This window comes from Telmatherina bonti, assembly GCF_933228915.1.
Source record: "Telmatherina bonti genome assembly, chromosome: 5".
NCBI classification, from domain to species: Eukaryota; Metazoa; Chordata; class Actinopteri; order Atheriniformes; family Telmatherinidae; genus Telmatherina; species Telmatherina bonti.
This window is the reverse complement of record NC_136623.1, coordinates 14,187,371-14,203,854: the sequence shown is the minus strand read 5'-3', so window position 1 is coordinate 14,203,854 and position 16,484 is coordinate 14,187,371. Positions and strand designations below refer to the sequence as shown.

The following is a 16,484-nucleotide window of genomic DNA, read 5'->3' as shown; positions in this document are numbered from 1 at the left end:
AAAAGACTTTCCTTGTCAGAAACCTTTAGATATCTGGTCAATTTTATAGAAATGTGTAAAACTGTTTTTTTTTTTTTTTTTTTTTTTTATGTTGGGTTCTGTGTTTGATATGTGTCACAGGGCAAAGCAGAGGAGCTGGAGAAAACGACTACAGATTTGGAAGACACCTCCCCACCACTTGACGCCTTACTGAAATAACTGACAATAAAGATTAATACGTTATTTATCTGCCTGCATGTTGTTGCTTTATCACCAAGTAAAATCATTGCAAGGGTGTTGTACCAGATTAAATAACTTTATTGTGGATTTATCAGTATTTGTAGGAAACAAGAGTGAAAAGTTTTGATGATAATAATAAAAAAAAACTTAGGCTCTGTAACAATGTGACAAGTCGTGTTATGTTTGTTACAAGCATAATTTTCAGAATTTTAATGAAAGTCATTTATAGCTTGAATAAAGGAGGTACATTTATTTTACAGATATACAACTAAACTTACATTAAATGTGAAAATAACATATAATATTAAATATATGGCTTAAATGTATGTTTTATCAACACAAATTACTTATTAGCAAAAAAAACAAGCAAGGTTGTGTCTGAACCGGTCTGAACTGAATGACTGTAGTTTAAACAAAGGTTTAATGGGTTTCCTCTTTCTTTCTTGCTGATATCGTGGGGGCAGGCAGCAAGAAAGAAAGAAAGAAAGAAAGAAAGAAAGAAAGAAAAAGAAAGAAAGAAAGAAAGAAAGAAAGAAAGAAAGAAAGAAAGAAAGAAAGAAAGGTTTTGACAGAGTGAATGATGACAGAGTGAATGATGACGGTCACGTACGCCACTGTTGTTGCGTCTGCTGCTTTCTGAGCACGCGCGGTAGGTGCGCGCCTGCCAACTGACCTGCCTGCCTTAAGGACATAGCTGTGAAGGAAGTTAGCTGAGCAATGTGGACAAATTCAACACTAGCTGCTTAAAACTCAAAAACCTTGGCTACGAATACGGTTACACCCGATGTCGAGAGCGAGTGACACCAATATAATTGACAGAGGGCGACTGCGTCAGAGCGCTGGGTTTATGAGACGTAATTTGGTTGTATCTTAAACAATCCGCAGGTTAGAGCTCTTGCATACCGTTACCATCACAGCTGCTTCCAGGACGCTGTTGTCGATATTCTTTCTCAAAATGTGCTCGGTCATAGGCAGGGCGAAGCTTGTTCAACGCTTTCTAGCTCAGACGCTTCGTTTCCACGCGAGCACAGAGGGCTCGAGTTGCATAGTAACCCAGAGGAGGCGCTTCTGTCCGGGCGTAAGTTCTGTTTTTTTGCCGCTTCCAGTTAACAGAAGGTCGTATTGCTCCAGGATGGCGATGACCCACGGACTTCTCTTCAGACAAGTAGGTCTTCTTTAGTTTTGTTCCTATGCAGTTTATTTAGCTGAGACGTTGAAGCAGGATGTTTAGTTTTTTATTTACAGTAAACTATTTACATCAGGAAGTGACGTAGTTAGCCTTTAGCTTACTGTACAATGTCTTATTGTTAAAGTTGGTTTGTTGCTTTGCTTAAATGGAGTCAAACAAGATAATAAAACTATATTTTAGTTTTTTTTAAATGAATATGACAATTAAATTAATTCCTTTCTGTGATCCATCTGTTTAGCATCAGCAATGCAAGCTTGATGGCTGCACTGTAATGTTTTGACTTCATCATGGTGGCAGTGCAGGAAACGCTTTGGTATTTTGTACAGGGTTAGATGGCTTTACAGCAGCTGACAATACAAAATATATTTGAGGTGGTGCTTTACATGGACAGTTTACAGTTCTATTGCATCATAAAGTCAGCCAAGTCCATGAAACTTGTGGTATGTTTAAGCGATCCACGACAAGGAAGTGAGTAGATCCAGAGTTAAGTTAATTATAAGTTAATTATTTTCTCACAAGATATGTCCTTGTTACATCAGCATAATGTATACGATAATACATGACCCTTTTGATATGTTGATTACCGTTAGTATTTATTGCAAAATCATGCTTGCTTGTATTTCTTGTTTAGCTCTTTGAGGTGGAGAGTTGCACCTACACCTACCTGCTTGCAGACACAGACACCAAGGAGGCTGTCATCATTGATCCTGTGCTGGAGACCCTTGACAGAGACCTGAATCTTGTCAAGGAATTGGGGCTCAACCTGATAGTTGCAGGTATAAATGTCATCATAAAAAGACATCATTTCTGTCAGTGAATTCTGTTAGGAAATCCCACGTCTTCAATTTACATTTACAGAAGCATTTACGGTTTTAACACTGATATCTTGTTTAGTCATCTAGAAACCAACGCGTTTTGCGACAAATGATAATAAGAAAAGTTGTTAGATTCTGGTTTTAGTTCTAAAAGGTTTAAGCAGTTTTGTTCTGGGGCAGTATTATGGTCCTGGAATACAACTTTGTGTATTGCATGTGCTCTGAATTTCTTTTCAGAGACTCATATGAGAGATGATTGTAGTTTTAATTCTTCTTTATATTTCCAAATGAAAAATATACAAGACTAAGTAAAAAATACTCTAAGCAATGGTAAAGAAATTAGTCCTTGTTTCTCTTTTCTCTTCTAGAGCATGAACAACTCCTAATACCACTACAGTAAATAACCTCAGTTAATAAGGAAACGTATAACACAGCACAGCAGTTTACACAATGATTACAATAAAATCTATATGTACAAGATAACAGACCAACTTCATGTTATAAACTGATCAGTATTTCCCCCCTTCTTCTGACAGTAAACACTCATTGCCATGCTGACCACATAACAAGCACTGGACTGATGAAGAAAAGGCTGGTTGGACTGAAGAGTGCCATCTCCAAGTTCAGTGGTGCCTCTGCTGACATCCACTTGTCAGAGGGGGACAAGATCACTTTTGGGAGACATGTAAGCAGAACACACAGCATAAGCTTCTTTCTGTTTGATGGATAGATTGATTTAATGTGTAGTTTTTTTCCAAAGTGGATCTGTGGTTCTGTGTGTGTATAATATATAATAGATGTTGTGGGGATCAATAAATAATCAAAAAGTTTTAGCTGTAAACGTTTAAGTCAAATGGATTTAACATGCATTCAGTTGATAGTTGCTTTTCTCACCTCTAGTCTCTAGTTGTGAGAGAAACACCTGGACACACTGATGGCTGTACAACACTGGTATTAGGAGATCAGATCATGGCTTTCACTGGGGATGCTCTGCTTATTAGAGGTTGTGGGAGGACTGACTTCCAGCAGGGTAGGCAAACATTTTCCCTTTGCGAATGCTTTTCTGGACTTTGATTTCTTGTAAATGAAAGCTTTGATTCTTGTTATAGTATTTGGTGAACACAAGGGGTCGCTGTTGCTTTAAAGACAGGTGTCATTTATGTCCTTTAGTTGGCTGTTGATGACAATTTTCTGAATGTACGCATTTTATTGATGTGATTTTTTTTTTTTATGTATATTTTTTTTCTTTAAGAAACTATTTATTTTTGTATTTAATCTATTTTTTTCTCTCATGTTCAGGTTGTGCTACAAGGCTCTATGAGTCAGTTCATCAGAAGATCTTCACGCTGCCCGATGAGTGTCTCATCTACCCAGCACATGACTATTTAGGTTGGCTGAAAATTCATGCATTTAAATTCTTTTTATTGTATCTTTTCTCATTTTTACTGCCTAGTCAACTTTAAAAAAAAGAAGCTCCAGCTTTTTTTTTTTGTTTGTTTTTTTTTTTTTTATCATCCTATGTGTGTCAGTACCTGGTGCCTTCTATGTCAATATACTTTTCTGTTTTTTAAATATTTCTATTTGTCCGTGAGGTTTTGGTAAAAATCAATTTCACTACAACCAGAGATGTCACATCGGCCTGTGTGTGTGTGTGAATCAGGTCAGATGGTTTCTACAGTCGGTGAGGAGCGCAAGTTTAACCCCCGTTTGACAAAGAGCAAGGAGGAGTTTGTGAAGATCATGAAAAACCTAAATCTACCCAGGCCGCGGAAGATAGGTATCAAAACAGTTAATTTTATAGCCCAACTCTCAACCATCTGTTAGCCAACACAACTATAAATTTTCCATGCCATTAAAATTGTCAAGGCTGTGCCACTTGACTGCACAGATTTACTCACCCTGTCTATTATTAAGTATTCTTTTCTCTTTCTTTTTCAGATATTTCAGTGCCTGCTAATCTGGTTTGTGGAGTACATGAAGTTTGAGTGTCCTGCTAAAGAGAGCATTCTAAAAAGCTATAGAAAAACACTGACATTGAGAGAATGATTCATCTTAATATATCTGTTTTGATTTTAACCAAAACTGCTTACCACTAAGTGCTTTAACTGTGGTTTTGTAAATGTAAAGGTACCCATTTGAATAGCTGTTATCATCTCATCTGCAGCTAACAAGGTTATTATAATTGTTAAAATAAAAAGGAATTATGTCAAAATTAAATGTTCAAAAGCGTAATAACAATAGTATATAAGGAAAAACACTAGATACATTTTCCTCATTGCATTGTGCTTGAGTTAATTGTGAATATTCTTTAGCTTGTTCAGTTGTGTTATTGTAAACTGCAGAATTTAGCAGGAAACTAATGAAGCTCCAATAGAAATTTTCTATTCTACATTTGGTTTAGTATTCATGAATGCTTTACTGGGACAGCTGACTTCTTCCATATGGCCTTTTCATTGATTCTGTCCTCCCCAAGTCAAGGACACCCATACAAGCACACACAATCTCCAGTTTTTGCAGGAAAATACAATTTTCATTCAAAATCAATGAAGATGCAATAGTATCTATTGCAGTATTAGTGACTTAGCACAGAAACCTGCACATGTGATTGTAAGCTGTTTTAGGGGCAATGTGAGAATAAAATAGTCCTTAGGTCAAATTAACCTTATTTGTGGAATGTTTTAAAGTAGCACTTAAGATGAAAACCAGAATATTTATGGCTTATGTTCATGTGGAGAGAGCTTTTTATTACCTGAAAAAAATTACAACTGATTCCTCAACTATCTCTTAGTGGAAGCTGAAGTATTGAAAACGTAAATTTTGGAGTTTTCTTGCCAGAAGGCTTATGTCCCGATGCGTTGTCCGAGTATATTTGACATCTTGAGGCTGTTATTTTTACAGCATGTTTAACTTCTTTTATATTAAAACCTTTTGAGGCTCTGATTCTCTCGCAAATGTGTAATTTATTAAGAAAAAATGCAGGTTAGAGAAGGTTATCTAGGTGTGAGTGTGAAGCTGGCCCTCCACCCCTCGCAAACCACACTGAAAATAGGCTGAATAGTACTGGTTTGTGTCACACAAATGTTTGTTTGTTCTGCTTTGGCTTTGAAAACATTAAAACATATTTTAAAGATCAATCTAAGTTCACGCAGTCCTCCGACATTGCCCAAATTGAGCAAAATTAGTCTTGATTGTTTGTGCTGCTTTGGTTTCTAAAGTCTAATAGAGAACAAGATTACAAACCACGTAGCACTATAACAATTCATCTGATGTGCATCACTTCCTTCTACAGAAAACAACAAAACAGGATCTCTGCAAATGCGCTCTGTACTACAGTAAAATAAATCTGATACAATGTCTGGTCAGCTTTAGGGTTCAGTAGTCCATCCATCCATCCATCCATCCAGCATCTGCCGCTTATCCGGGGTTGGGTGGAGGGGGCAGCAGCCTAAGCAGGGAAGCCCAGACTTTCCTCTCCCCAGCCAAATTTGCCAACTCTGCGGGGGGGGGGGGGGGGGGGGGGATACCCAAGGCGTTCCTAGGCCAGCCTAGAGATATAATCCCTCCAGCGTGTCCTGGGTCTTCCCTGGGGTCTCATCCCAGAGGGACATGCCTGGAACACCTCACCAGGGAGGCATCCAGGAGGCATCCTGACCAGGTGCCCGAGCTACCTCAACTGGTTCCTCTAGATGCAGAGGGTTCAGTAGTCAGACAAAGAATCCAGAAAGTAGTGACACAGAATCATCAGAATGAACATTTTCTCCTGAGCTAAAAGATCAAGAATTAACCTATTTGATTGACCTGCCTCAGGTCAAGCAAATGTGCATCTCAGGGTTGTGCTCTGCATTTAAAAAAAAAAACCCACCTCAGCTCCAGAAAAGTGCTGTGTGCTGGGAAAGTAACCCACAGCTGATGGGGTGGAGAAATTTTGTGGATCAACACGGACATTTGAAGCCATTCAACAGCATATATATAGCAAAGAATATAGGGATTTCCTTTGTGTGAGCCACCCTTCAGTCTGGCATTGCAAGGACAGACATTTACTCTCAGATCAATCATTGCTTACCAGGATGGCTTCGCCCACAATGCACTTGGAAATTATGCGTAATCCTACAAAAGAGCTTCATGTGCCTGGGAAATGTGTGATGACCTGAAAGGTGGCATCATGACAGCATCAGAAAACACCAGGATCTGGACACAAGCTACTTTGTACACCAAAGACTGAGTGTAAGTGGGTGGGGTAGAGATGTCAAGACAGGTGTCATCCATCCATGGACAAATTCCTTTGCAAGTATGTTATATGTATGTTAATACACATATAGAAATATATATGTGCATGTATGTTAAATGTTTTTTGTTGCAACTAAATATGTATTATACCACTTGTGCAATTTTTATTGATCATGTTCCTACATTCTTGTTTTCAATATTCTTACCAGGGTTATTCAATGTTATACATGTTCAGTTTTCTTTATTACATTTCAGTTTTTAGTGTAACCATGATGTTAAGGTGTGCACATAAAGTCGTTTCATTTTCATCTTTTTGAGTTAAAATTCCCGTCTAGTATCTCCTGTCTGACTGAACTTCCTTTACCTCGCATGTTTCAAGCAGTGCAGATTTCTGACACATGCCATTCCCTTATTTTCTAGTTAACAGATTTTGTTTTGTTGGCTGACAGGGGTGTGACGTCATCGCCACATAATAAACTCGTTCTTAAAAACCAAAGCAGTACAAACTTTTTATTTTTTGCAAAACAAAGGATCTAGACTAATTTAGCTCAATTTGGACAGTGTATTTGGACTGAATGATTTTACATTGACCGTGTAAAAATGTTTTAATATTTTCAGAACCACAACAGCTCAAACGATTTTTTATGACACAAAAAGCAACACAAACCATATACCGTACATAAAAACTTATATATGATGTCTACAGCACAAATGATTCAGAGCATTTTCAGGGGTTTCTGCTGCTTTCTGAGCACGCGCGGTAGGTGCGCGCATGCCAACTATGACCTGCTTTAAAGACGTAACTGTGAAGGAAGTTGTCTTATCCGAGATCCGTGGTCAAATTCAACAATAGCTGCTTAATAACCCAAAACCTTGAGTAGGAATATTACAGCTGCTGTAAATAAGTGAGTGACAGTAATATAACTGGCGGGGCGACTACATCAGAGCTGCTTTATGAGACGTATCTTAAACAATCTAAAGATAAGAACCAGAGCAGCTTCAGAGGCGCCGTCTATAAAGCTGCTGGTTGTCGACATGCTTTCTGAGAATGTGCTCGGTCATAGGCAGGGTGAAGCTTGTTCAACGCTTTCTAGCTCAAAAGCTTCATTTCAACGCGAGCACAGAGGGCTCGAGTTGCATAGTAGCCCAGAGGAGGCGCTTCTGTCCGGGCGTAAGTTCTGTTTTTGTGCCGCTTCCAGTTAACAGAAGGTCGTATTGCTCCAGGATGGCGATGACCCAAGGACTTCTCTTCAGACAAGTAGGTCTTCTTTAGTTTTGCTCGTATGCAGTTTATTTACTTCTGACATTGAAGCAGCATGTTTTTAAGAAATGGTTGAGCATTTTATTTACAGTAAACTATTTACATCAGGAAGTGACGGAGTTAGCCTTTAGCTTACTGTACAGTATCTTATTGTTGGTTTGTTGCTTTGCTTAAATGGAGTCAAACAAGATAAAAGGACTATTTTTAGGGTTATTGTTTTATGAGAACTGCAAATAAACCAATCCCTTTCTGTGATCCATCTGTTTAGCATCAGCATCATGGTGGCAGTGCTGGAAACGCTTTGGTGTTTGTTTTGTATAGGGTTAGATGGCTTTACAGCAGCTGACAAAAGCTATTTTTGAGGTGGTGCTTTACATAGATAGTTTACAGTTCTATTGCATTGTAAAGTCAGGCAACTTTGTCTATAAAACTTGCGATATGTTTAAGCGATCCATGACAAGGAAGTGAGTAGATCTAGAGTTGAGATTATTTTCTCAACAAGACGTGTCCTTATAACATCCACATAATGTATACGAAAGGCATTTACTCACTTAAAAGATCCACCATTCAAAATGCTTAACAGCATCATTATGTTTTATTGTTTTCCTTATTCTTTCTGTCTCTTTAATTCACACAAACATGCTCCCTAAGGATGTGGATTACATGATCCTTCTCTCGTGTTGATCACCGTTAGTTTTTATTGCAAAGTCATGCCTGCTTGTATTTCTTGTTTAGCTCTTTGAGAAGGAGAGTTGCACCTACACCTACCTGCTTGCAGACACAGACACCAAGGAGGCTGTCATCATTGATCCTGTGCTGGAGACCCTTGACAGAGACCTGAATCTTGTCAAGGAACTGGGGCTCAACCTGATAGTTGCAGGTATAAATGTATAAATGTTATACATTTACAGAAGCATTTACGGTTTTAACACTGAGATATTGTTTAGTCCTCAGGAAACCAACGCATTCTGCGACAAATGACAATAAGAAAAGTTGTTAGAGTCTGGTTATAGTCGTAAAAAGTTGGAGCAGTTTTGTTCAGGACAACTATTATAGTCCTGGATTACAATAAAGTGCATTACGTGTGCTCTGAATTTTTTTTCAAAGACTCAGATGAGAAGTGATTGTAGTTTCAATTCTTTCTTTTTTTCCCAAAATAGAAATATACAAGACTAAGTAGAAATACAGGAATCAGTCTGTTTCTCTTTTCTCTTCTAAAGCATGAAAAACCCTTTCATACCACTCCAGTAAATAATCTCAGTTAATAAGGAAACATATAATAACACAGCACAGCATTTTACATAATGCTTACAGTAAAATCTATATATACAAGATAACAGGACAATTTCCACTGATAAACTGATGGGTACTTTGCCCTTCTTCTGATAGTAAACACCCATTGCCATGCTGACCACATAACAAGCACTGGACTGATGAAGAAAAGGCTGGTTGGACTGAAGAGTGCCATCTCCAAGTTCAGTGGTGCCTCTGCTGACATCCACTTGTCAGAGGGGTACAAGATCACTTTTGGGAGACATGTAAACAGAACACACAGCATAAGCTTTTCTTCTGTTTGATGGATAAATTGATTTAATGTGATATTTTTGTAAATGTTCAATCTTTGGATCTGCGTGTGTATAATGTGAAATAGATGTTGTGTGGATCAATAAATATTCAAAGCCATTTAGGTGTAACTGTTTAAGTCAAATGGATTTAAAATGCATTCAGTTGATAGTTGCTTTTCTCACCTCTAGTCTCTAGTTGTGAGAGAAACACCTGGACACACTGATGGCTGTACAACACTGGTATTAGGAGATCAGATCATGGCTTTCACTGGGGATGCTCTGCTTATTAGAGGTTGTGGGAGGACTGACTTCCAGCAGGGTAGGCAAACATTTTCCCTTTGTGATTGCTTTTCTGGACTTCTGATTTCTTGTAAATGTTGAAGTAAAAACTTTGATTCTTTTAATAATATGTAGTGAACACAAGGGGTCGCTGTTGCTTTAAAAACAGGTGTCATTTACATCCTACAGTCGACTGTTGGTGACAATTTTCTGAATATACACATTTTATTAATGTGATTTTTTTTTATGTATATATTTTTTTCTTTAAGAAACTATTTATTTTTATATTTAATCAGTGTTTTTTTTCTCTCATATTCAGGTTGTGCTACAAGGCTCTATGAGTCAGTTCATCAAAAGATCTTCACGCTGCCCGATGAGTGCCTCATCTACCCAGCACATGACTATTTAGGTTGGCTGAAAACTCATGCATTTAAATTCCTTTTATTGTATCTTTTCTCATTTTTACTGCCTATTCAACTTTAAAAAAAGAAGCTCCAGGATTTTTCTTTCTTTTTTTTGCTAGTTTTTTTTTTTTAAATCATAATATGTGTGTCAGTACCTGGTGCCTTCTATGTCAATATACTTTTCTTGTGTTCAGATATTTATTTTTTGGTCTGTAAAAGGGTTTTGGTAAAAATTCATATCACAACGACCAGAGATGTCACGTTGGCCTGTGTGATTGTGTGTGCGTGAATCAGGTAGGATGGTTTCCACAGTTGGCGAGGAGCGCAAGTTTAACCCCCGCTTGACAAAGAGCAAGGAGGAGTTTGTGAAGATCATGAAAAACCTAAATCTACCCAGGCCGCGGAAGATAGGTATCAAAACAATTAATTTTATAACCTAACTCTCACCCATCTGTTAGCCAACACAACTATAAATTTCCCATGCCATTAAATTGTCAAGGCTGTGCCACTTGACTGCACAGATTTACTCACCATGTGTTTTGTAAAGTATTCTTCTCTCTTTCTTTGCAGATGTTGCAGTGCCTGCTAATCTGGTTTGTGGAGTACATGAAGTTTGAGTGTCCTGCTAAAGAGAGCATTCTAAAAAACAATAAAAACAAACACTGACATTGAGAGAATAATTAATCTTAATATATCTGTTTTGATATTAACCAAAACTGTTTACCACTAAGTGCTTTAACTGTGGTTTTGTAAATGTAAAGGTACCCATTTGAATAGCTGTTATCATCTTATCTGCAGCTAATGAGGTTATTATGATTGTTAAAATAAAAATGTTCACTTTAAATGTTAAAAAGAGTAATAATAGTAGTACATAAATAAAAACACTAGATACATTTTCCTCATTGCATTGTACTTGAGTTAATTGTGAATATTCTTTAGCTTGTTCAGTTGTGTTATTGTAAACTGCAGAATGTAGCTGGAAACTAATGAAGCTCAAATAGGAATTTTCTATTCAAAGTTTGGTTTAGTATTCGTGAATGCTTTACTGGGACAGCTGACTTCTTCCACATGGCCTTTTCATTGATTCTTGCCTCCCCCAGGCCAAGAATACACACACACTCACACACACACACACACACATTCTGCACTTAGAGTGCTACCAACCAGTGCCTGTTTGCATAGCAGGAAAATAAATCGACACAATTTGCATTCAAACTCAGTGACGGTTCAGTAGTTTCTATTGCAGTATTTGAAAACCTGTCATCCCGCTGCATCATTTCCTTCATGCAATAAGCAAGAAGATCTCATTAAAATATGCATTGTATTCAAAAGGAGGCCCAAAGTAGAAATCTGCTTCCACATTTCAAATTTCCTGAATAAACTGCGCTCATCTTGTTTTTGTCAGCTCATGGGCGAGTAAAACAAGTCTGATTGGGAGTGGAATCTTCTGACTCAGCCACAGAAACCTGCACATGTGATTGTAAGCTGTTTTTAGGGGGAATATCAGTATAAAACTGTCTTTAAGTGAAACAGTCTTTACTTGTGGAGTGTTTTAAAAGAGCACTTAAGGCGAAAACCAGAATATTAATGGCTTCTGTTCATGTGGAGAGAGAGTTTATGCCCTGAAAAAGAGTTGATCATTAGGCCTCATCATCCAAAATAAAAGTTAAAACCTTTTGAGGCCCTGATTCTCTCACAATATGTATAGGTTATGAATAAAAGAAAAAAGTAGGCTAGAAAAAAGGTTATCTATAGGTGGGTGTTTCCTGGTCTGATGCAAGCTGATACCTTTAACCTCCCCACACACAAACCATCTACCAGCTGTCACTGTCAGCCCCTCTGTCTCACCTAGTGTCCTTGCTGACAGATACCAGCATTGTTTTTTTCTTCAAAACAGGGCGTGAAAGGTTGTTTTCACCTCAAGCCGAAGTTATTTGTATGTGTAGTTCTGTGTCAAATAATCCTATTTCTTTATTTTGTTTTGCTGTTGAGATGCGATGTGCCAGCTGTCCTTTCATCCAGTCTGTCTGCCATCTTCCAGCCCCCCCTTTCAGGCTCTCACAGCCCACTTACTCTGTGCCACGGTGAACCTGCAGCGTATTTTCTCCCATGCCAGCCACATGTCACTGGAAAGAATCTATTACACTATCAGCTCATTCAGAAAGAACTGGAAAGAGGCCAGCTGGGGTGATAAAGTCCTGAGTGAGAAGAGTAGATTTTGCCAGAGGGACCTTGGAGACCAGTCATTTTATTGTTTCTGTGGTGCTCATTTAGCATTATTTGTGGGATTTTAAGTTGCAGTATTAACATTACTGTAATTTTTTAAACATATCAAGAAGTCACATTTTAGCACATGCTAGTAAATATTTATTGTATTTTAATCTATTGAGGTCAAGGTATGTGATTTAGGAGTGCTATGTAACTTTATTATATATGTGCACACAACTTACTGCCTTAATGATCATAATCTTAAATGGAAGTCAACACTTGAACATACACTAAGCCGGATTACAAAATGGGCAGAGAGACTGGTTTCCCAGAGGCCTCTCAAGTCCCTGGAACACCACCTGATGCCAATTTACATAACTATTTAAAGGTAACATGACTATTTAAAGGTAATATAATTATTTAAAGTAATATTATTGGTTTTACTCATGTCAGAAGCAGCAATGACAACAATGAGCAAAATTTAGATGGACGAGCTCTTGTTGAAAAGCTATCTCATTACAGGCTCATATCATACACAATGCAGTAAGCAATCAAACGGTTTTTTTTTTTTTTTTATTTGAGATTTTTTATGACTTCTGAATTTTCTAGTGTTTTCTGAAATCCCATTAATTAAGACAAATTATTATTCTGTTACACCCAAGCCAACAATTGTTCCTATCAACATAGAACTGTACCTAGAATTGTTAGACTGCTTTGCAGTTTAGGACTAAATTCCCTTAAATGGTAAATAATCTTTTCTTTACATCATTTTATTTATTTTTGTTCTGATCCAAAGCCAGTTATATAATTGAAACTGCATAAACACACTTTATGCACAAGCTGTTAATTATCTGCACAATTATCTGCTCAGTTCACACACATGGGCTCGCCGGATTACACACAGAAAGCCAAAGGGTAAAGTTAAAATGTTATCGGGTTAGTCTGATTCAGACACTTGCATTTACACGCAGCCCTTCTCTGTGTGAACGTCTGATAAAGGTCCAGAGCTTTGCTGCACGTCTGAAAACATTTCCTAAGAACCTGATTGGGAACAGAAGTGCAATCTAATGAAACAGCCCATTTTTTTTCTTTTGATTTTTTTAAAAAATCACTAAATCGCCAAGTCACCAACACTATCTAGTACAATCACAGTAATAAGAATGCACAGTAGCAGAAGTATTTGACAATGCCAAATGTGAACCATCACTAGCACTTAAACAGAAAAACAAACAGAAACAAAGTAACAGTCGGTTGAAGAGACACAGTCCTGAACTGCGGATGAAAATCCACACCAAGAAAAGGCCAGTGAAATATGTCTCTATGCATTTTTTAAAGAGTAGTAATATAAAACTTAGTTTGGGTTTTACATACCCAAACCGATTGGTAGAGATGGCCCAGGCATCATTGTCACTGCAAATTTACTTCTACTAAACGGTAGACCAGGACCTTAAAGAGTTAAATGAAAGTTATATTTACTGAAGAGTCATGAATCTGCATCGGACAAGGAGACGGTTTCAGAACCTTAGTACAGGTCCAATAAAACAGAAATATGACTACCTGACGAATATAGGCAAAAGTCAACAATCAGTGAACTAAACAGAAAGTTTATTTGGACATAAGACAGAAAACAAACAAAGGACTATTTAAAAAAAAAAAAATCTTTCTCCAAAAAGAGTACATTAGTCAGCGGTTATTCAGTCCTGCCCTTTTACCTTCCACCATTAACTACCTCATATGAATTTTATGTTACACTCATATAATATTAAAAGATCCTTGGATGAATGATAAAAGTAATAATTAGAATAATAATGTCACAATAGGAACAATATTGTCAATAATAATAATACTGTCTGCTATGTGGAAGCACTGGTACACACGTCTCTTTTAAATATTTATGTCTGTATTTTTTGTTTTGTTTTTTAATGGACCTAGAGTCTGAATAAAGAAAGAAAGCGAATAACTAATGGCAGGCCAATGCATGACAATAATAATAATAATAATAATAATAATGTTTTCATATAATTTCCTAAATATTTGGACAGTGCCTTTATTTGTTCCCCAGCCCATGTCAGTTTAACACTACCTTTGGTTCCCACCAAATGCATTTTGAAGTTTGTGTTTCCCTGTAAATTATGATTCACATCTCTCTGGCTGAAATATTAACATGCTGACTGGTAGTAAATGTTTGCTCACTTTACACATAATCTGTTCTGTATGATAATAAACACATGTCTTGAAGATGGCGTTTGATTATAGAGGGTTGATGCAAAGGACCAGGGGACATGGATAGTAGTCATTAAATATACTGTAAATGCACAAATAATATTGGGGACTTTGGACACTTTCCATATTCCATCAGTCAAAAAGAGGTTTGATGATGATGATGTCAGTTTTCAGGGTGACAGTACATGCACGGTGCAAAGAGTGCACAAATTTGTCTTCAAGAAAACATATGAACTCAGTGACATGACTGGTGCAACTTGTTTTTCTAAGTCAACACCTGAAAGAATTCCAACTATCATAGCAGCCAAAGGAAGTACAAAGACTTGCAAAATGTGTGTTTTGGTTCATATGCTCATTTAAATAAATGCATTTATTAATTTTAAAATACAAAAAGGTAAATGAACATCCTTCAACTGTGCTGAGGCAAGATTTTTCATATTTTTAAGGGGTTGTGAATGCACAGGGGTCCATGCTAAAGCGCTTTATGAGTGTGTTAAAGGGCCCAAAATGTTTTTACTCCATGGCCCTTAATATATCCAGCCATGCTGCTCAGAAGATGGCGTTACAACGACTTTACAAGTTCAGTGTTAGATGTCTCACTTTAATAGTATTCCCATGGGAGCGTTCATTGCCTCAACTTCAGAGCTAGTTGGCGGTGAGCCCGGTTGACTCCACAAAGAGAGCCCCGCTCCAGTTCCCAGAATAGAAATCCCGTTTCAGTGCTGGACTTGAACTGTGCAGCCTGCACAGCACACAAAAAAACCCGCGGTGTGAAGTTTATCGGCTGCAAAGCGTCACATGAGTTGTCCGCTTGTCCAAACCAGCCTGCTCTCTCTCTCTCTCTCTCTCTCTCTCTCTCTCTCTCTCTCTCTCTCTCACACACACACACACACACACGCGCGCACGCACTGTGAGTCAGTACCCGCCTCCATCGTCGCGCTCCTCCGCGTGATTTCAGCGCAGTCTCACCTGTTGACGCCGCCGAAAACGCTCGCGCTGATCTGTCTTTTCTCTGGGGAGGGATTCAGTTTAACCAGGAAAGATAAGGAGAGCAGAAAAGAGCAACAAAGCAACTGTCAACCTCACAACAAAACCTCTGAGGTTGAAGCATCTGGTGCGCGTGAAAGTGAAACGACCTTAAAAAGTTCGCTAAGTTGAGGTTCGCCGGCAGGTTTGTTTGGTTATGCCTGTTATGAATACAAGGTCTCACCTTTTACGTTGGAACAAGTCTTCCAGGTAAGATGTTTTTTTTTTTTTTTTTTTTAATTTATTTAGGTCAGCAGACCTCAAACGCAACACCACACTTTAACAGTTACCGTTGAAAGCACGACGTGCTAAACTTCAGATCTGAAACACGAGTGTTGTTGCTGCTTGCATGAGACATTTAAAGCCCATCTGCTGCAGAGAGGGTCCTCTGTTAATCTTTGCTGTCACCATAAAGTAGGGAATTGATGCAACTTTCTGATGTTGGATGCGTTTATTGAACAGGACTTGATAGAGATGGAGCTAATGGTGAAGTAGGCTGATGCTGTCATTTCGTGTTCCATCTCACTTTTGCCCCAATAAGACACCCTCAAAACTAACTAACTCTCTTCTATTTCTCTTTTTAAACTTTGTCCCGTGACAATACCAGAAGTTTAAGGGTTTTTTTTTTTTTTTTTTTTTTTTTTTTTTTTTTTTTTACTTTGTTTATAAAGACCATGGCATATCTGGCCTATTATCCTTCTGTCATCTCACAGTAGGTAAACAGAGTGGGTGGGAGATCGGGAGGATTTGCTGTCTGGGGACTTTTGCCTTTGGCTTTTCCATTCCTCTCAGGCACACACACATACACACACACACACACACACCTCATGTTTGCTGCCATTGGACAAATCTGTGTCTGAGCCCTGTGTCCTAGACTGTCATTAATGGATCACCCTTTTCTTGTTTCACAATTCCTACTGTAATACTCAGTCCAAAGGAATTTCTGTCAGTACAGTTAGTGCATAGCGGCAGGTTAAGAAATGATGAGTACCCCAAGATATTTTCACACATCATCGCTTAAGTCCGCCACTAAAAAAAACAAAACAAAACAATTCCATCAGGGCTTTT

The 16,484-nt window shown here is 38.0% G+C and overlaps 3 protein-coding genes across 3 annotated transcripts in view; all 3 read left to right on the top strand.

Moving 5' to 3' along the window:
- The first annotated feature begins 883 nt into the window (after window positions 1–883).
- LOC306755608 (persulfide dioxygenase ETHE1, mitochondrial-like) lies at window positions 884–5,163 on the top strand. The gene is made up of 7 exons (XM_079240050.1): window positions 884–1,384; window positions 2,040–2,184; window positions 2,760–2,908; window positions 3,124–3,253; window positions 3,523–3,612; window positions 3,884–4,000; window positions 4,162–5,163. Exons 1-7 carry the CDS (start codon window positions 1,175–1,177, stop codon window positions 4,206–4,208), a joined length of 888 nt encoding a protein of 295 aa, XP_079096176.1. The 5' UTR covers window positions 884–1,174; the 3' UTR covers window positions 4,209–5,163.
- Window positions 5,164–7,571: 2,408 nt separating this feature from the next.
- ethe1 (ETHE1 persulfide dioxygenase) lies at window positions 7,572–10,722 on the top strand. The gene is made up of 7 exons (XM_079240269.1): window positions 7,572–7,708; window positions 8,447–8,591; window positions 9,101–9,249; window positions 9,466–9,595; window positions 9,875–9,964; window positions 10,254–10,370; window positions 10,530–10,722. Exons 1-7 carry the CDS (start codon window positions 7,676–7,678, stop codon window positions 10,574–10,576), a joined length of 711 nt encoding a protein of 236 aa, XP_079096395.1. The 5' UTR covers window positions 7,572–7,675; the 3' UTR covers window positions 10,577–10,722.
- Window positions 10,723–15,373: 4,651 nt separating this feature from the next.
- The window catches only part of phldb3 (pleckstrin homology-like domain, family B, member 3), a 28,971-nt gene continuing 27,860 nt past the window's right edge, over window positions 15,374–16,484 (top strand). The window contains exon 1 of the mRNA XM_079240812.1: window positions 15,374–15,626. The gene's annotated coding sequence lies outside the window, so the exon portion shown is untranslated. The remainder of the gene's footprint in view (window positions 15,627–16,484) is intronic.

Excerpts from the sequence above, each read along its gene's own strand:
- LOC306755608 (XM_079240050.1), top strand. The coding sequence starts at position 1,175 with ATGTGCTCGGTCATAGGCAGGGCGAAGCTTGTTCAACGCTTTCTAGCT. Across the intron at positions 1,385-2,039 it reads ACGGACTTCTCTTCAGACAA|CTCTTTGAGGTGGAGAGTTG; the intron begins GTAGGTCTTCTT and ends TTTCTTGTTTAG. Across the intron at positions 2,185-2,759 it reads GCTCAACCTGATAGTTGCAG|TAAACACTCATTGCCATGCT; the intron begins GTATAAATGTCA and ends TTCTTCTGACAG.
- ethe1 (XM_079240269.1), top strand. The coding sequence starts at position 7,676 with ATGGCGATGACCCAAGGACTTCTCTTCAGACAA. Across the intron at positions 9,596-9,874 it reads GAGGACTGACTTCCAGCAGG|GTTGTGCTACAAGGCTCTAT; the intron begins GTAGGCAAACAT and ends TCTCATATTCAG. Across the intron at positions 10,371-10,529 it reads ACCCAGGCCGCGGAAGATAG|ATGTTGCAGTGCCTGCTAAT; the intron begins GTATCAAAACAA and ends CTTTCTTTGCAG.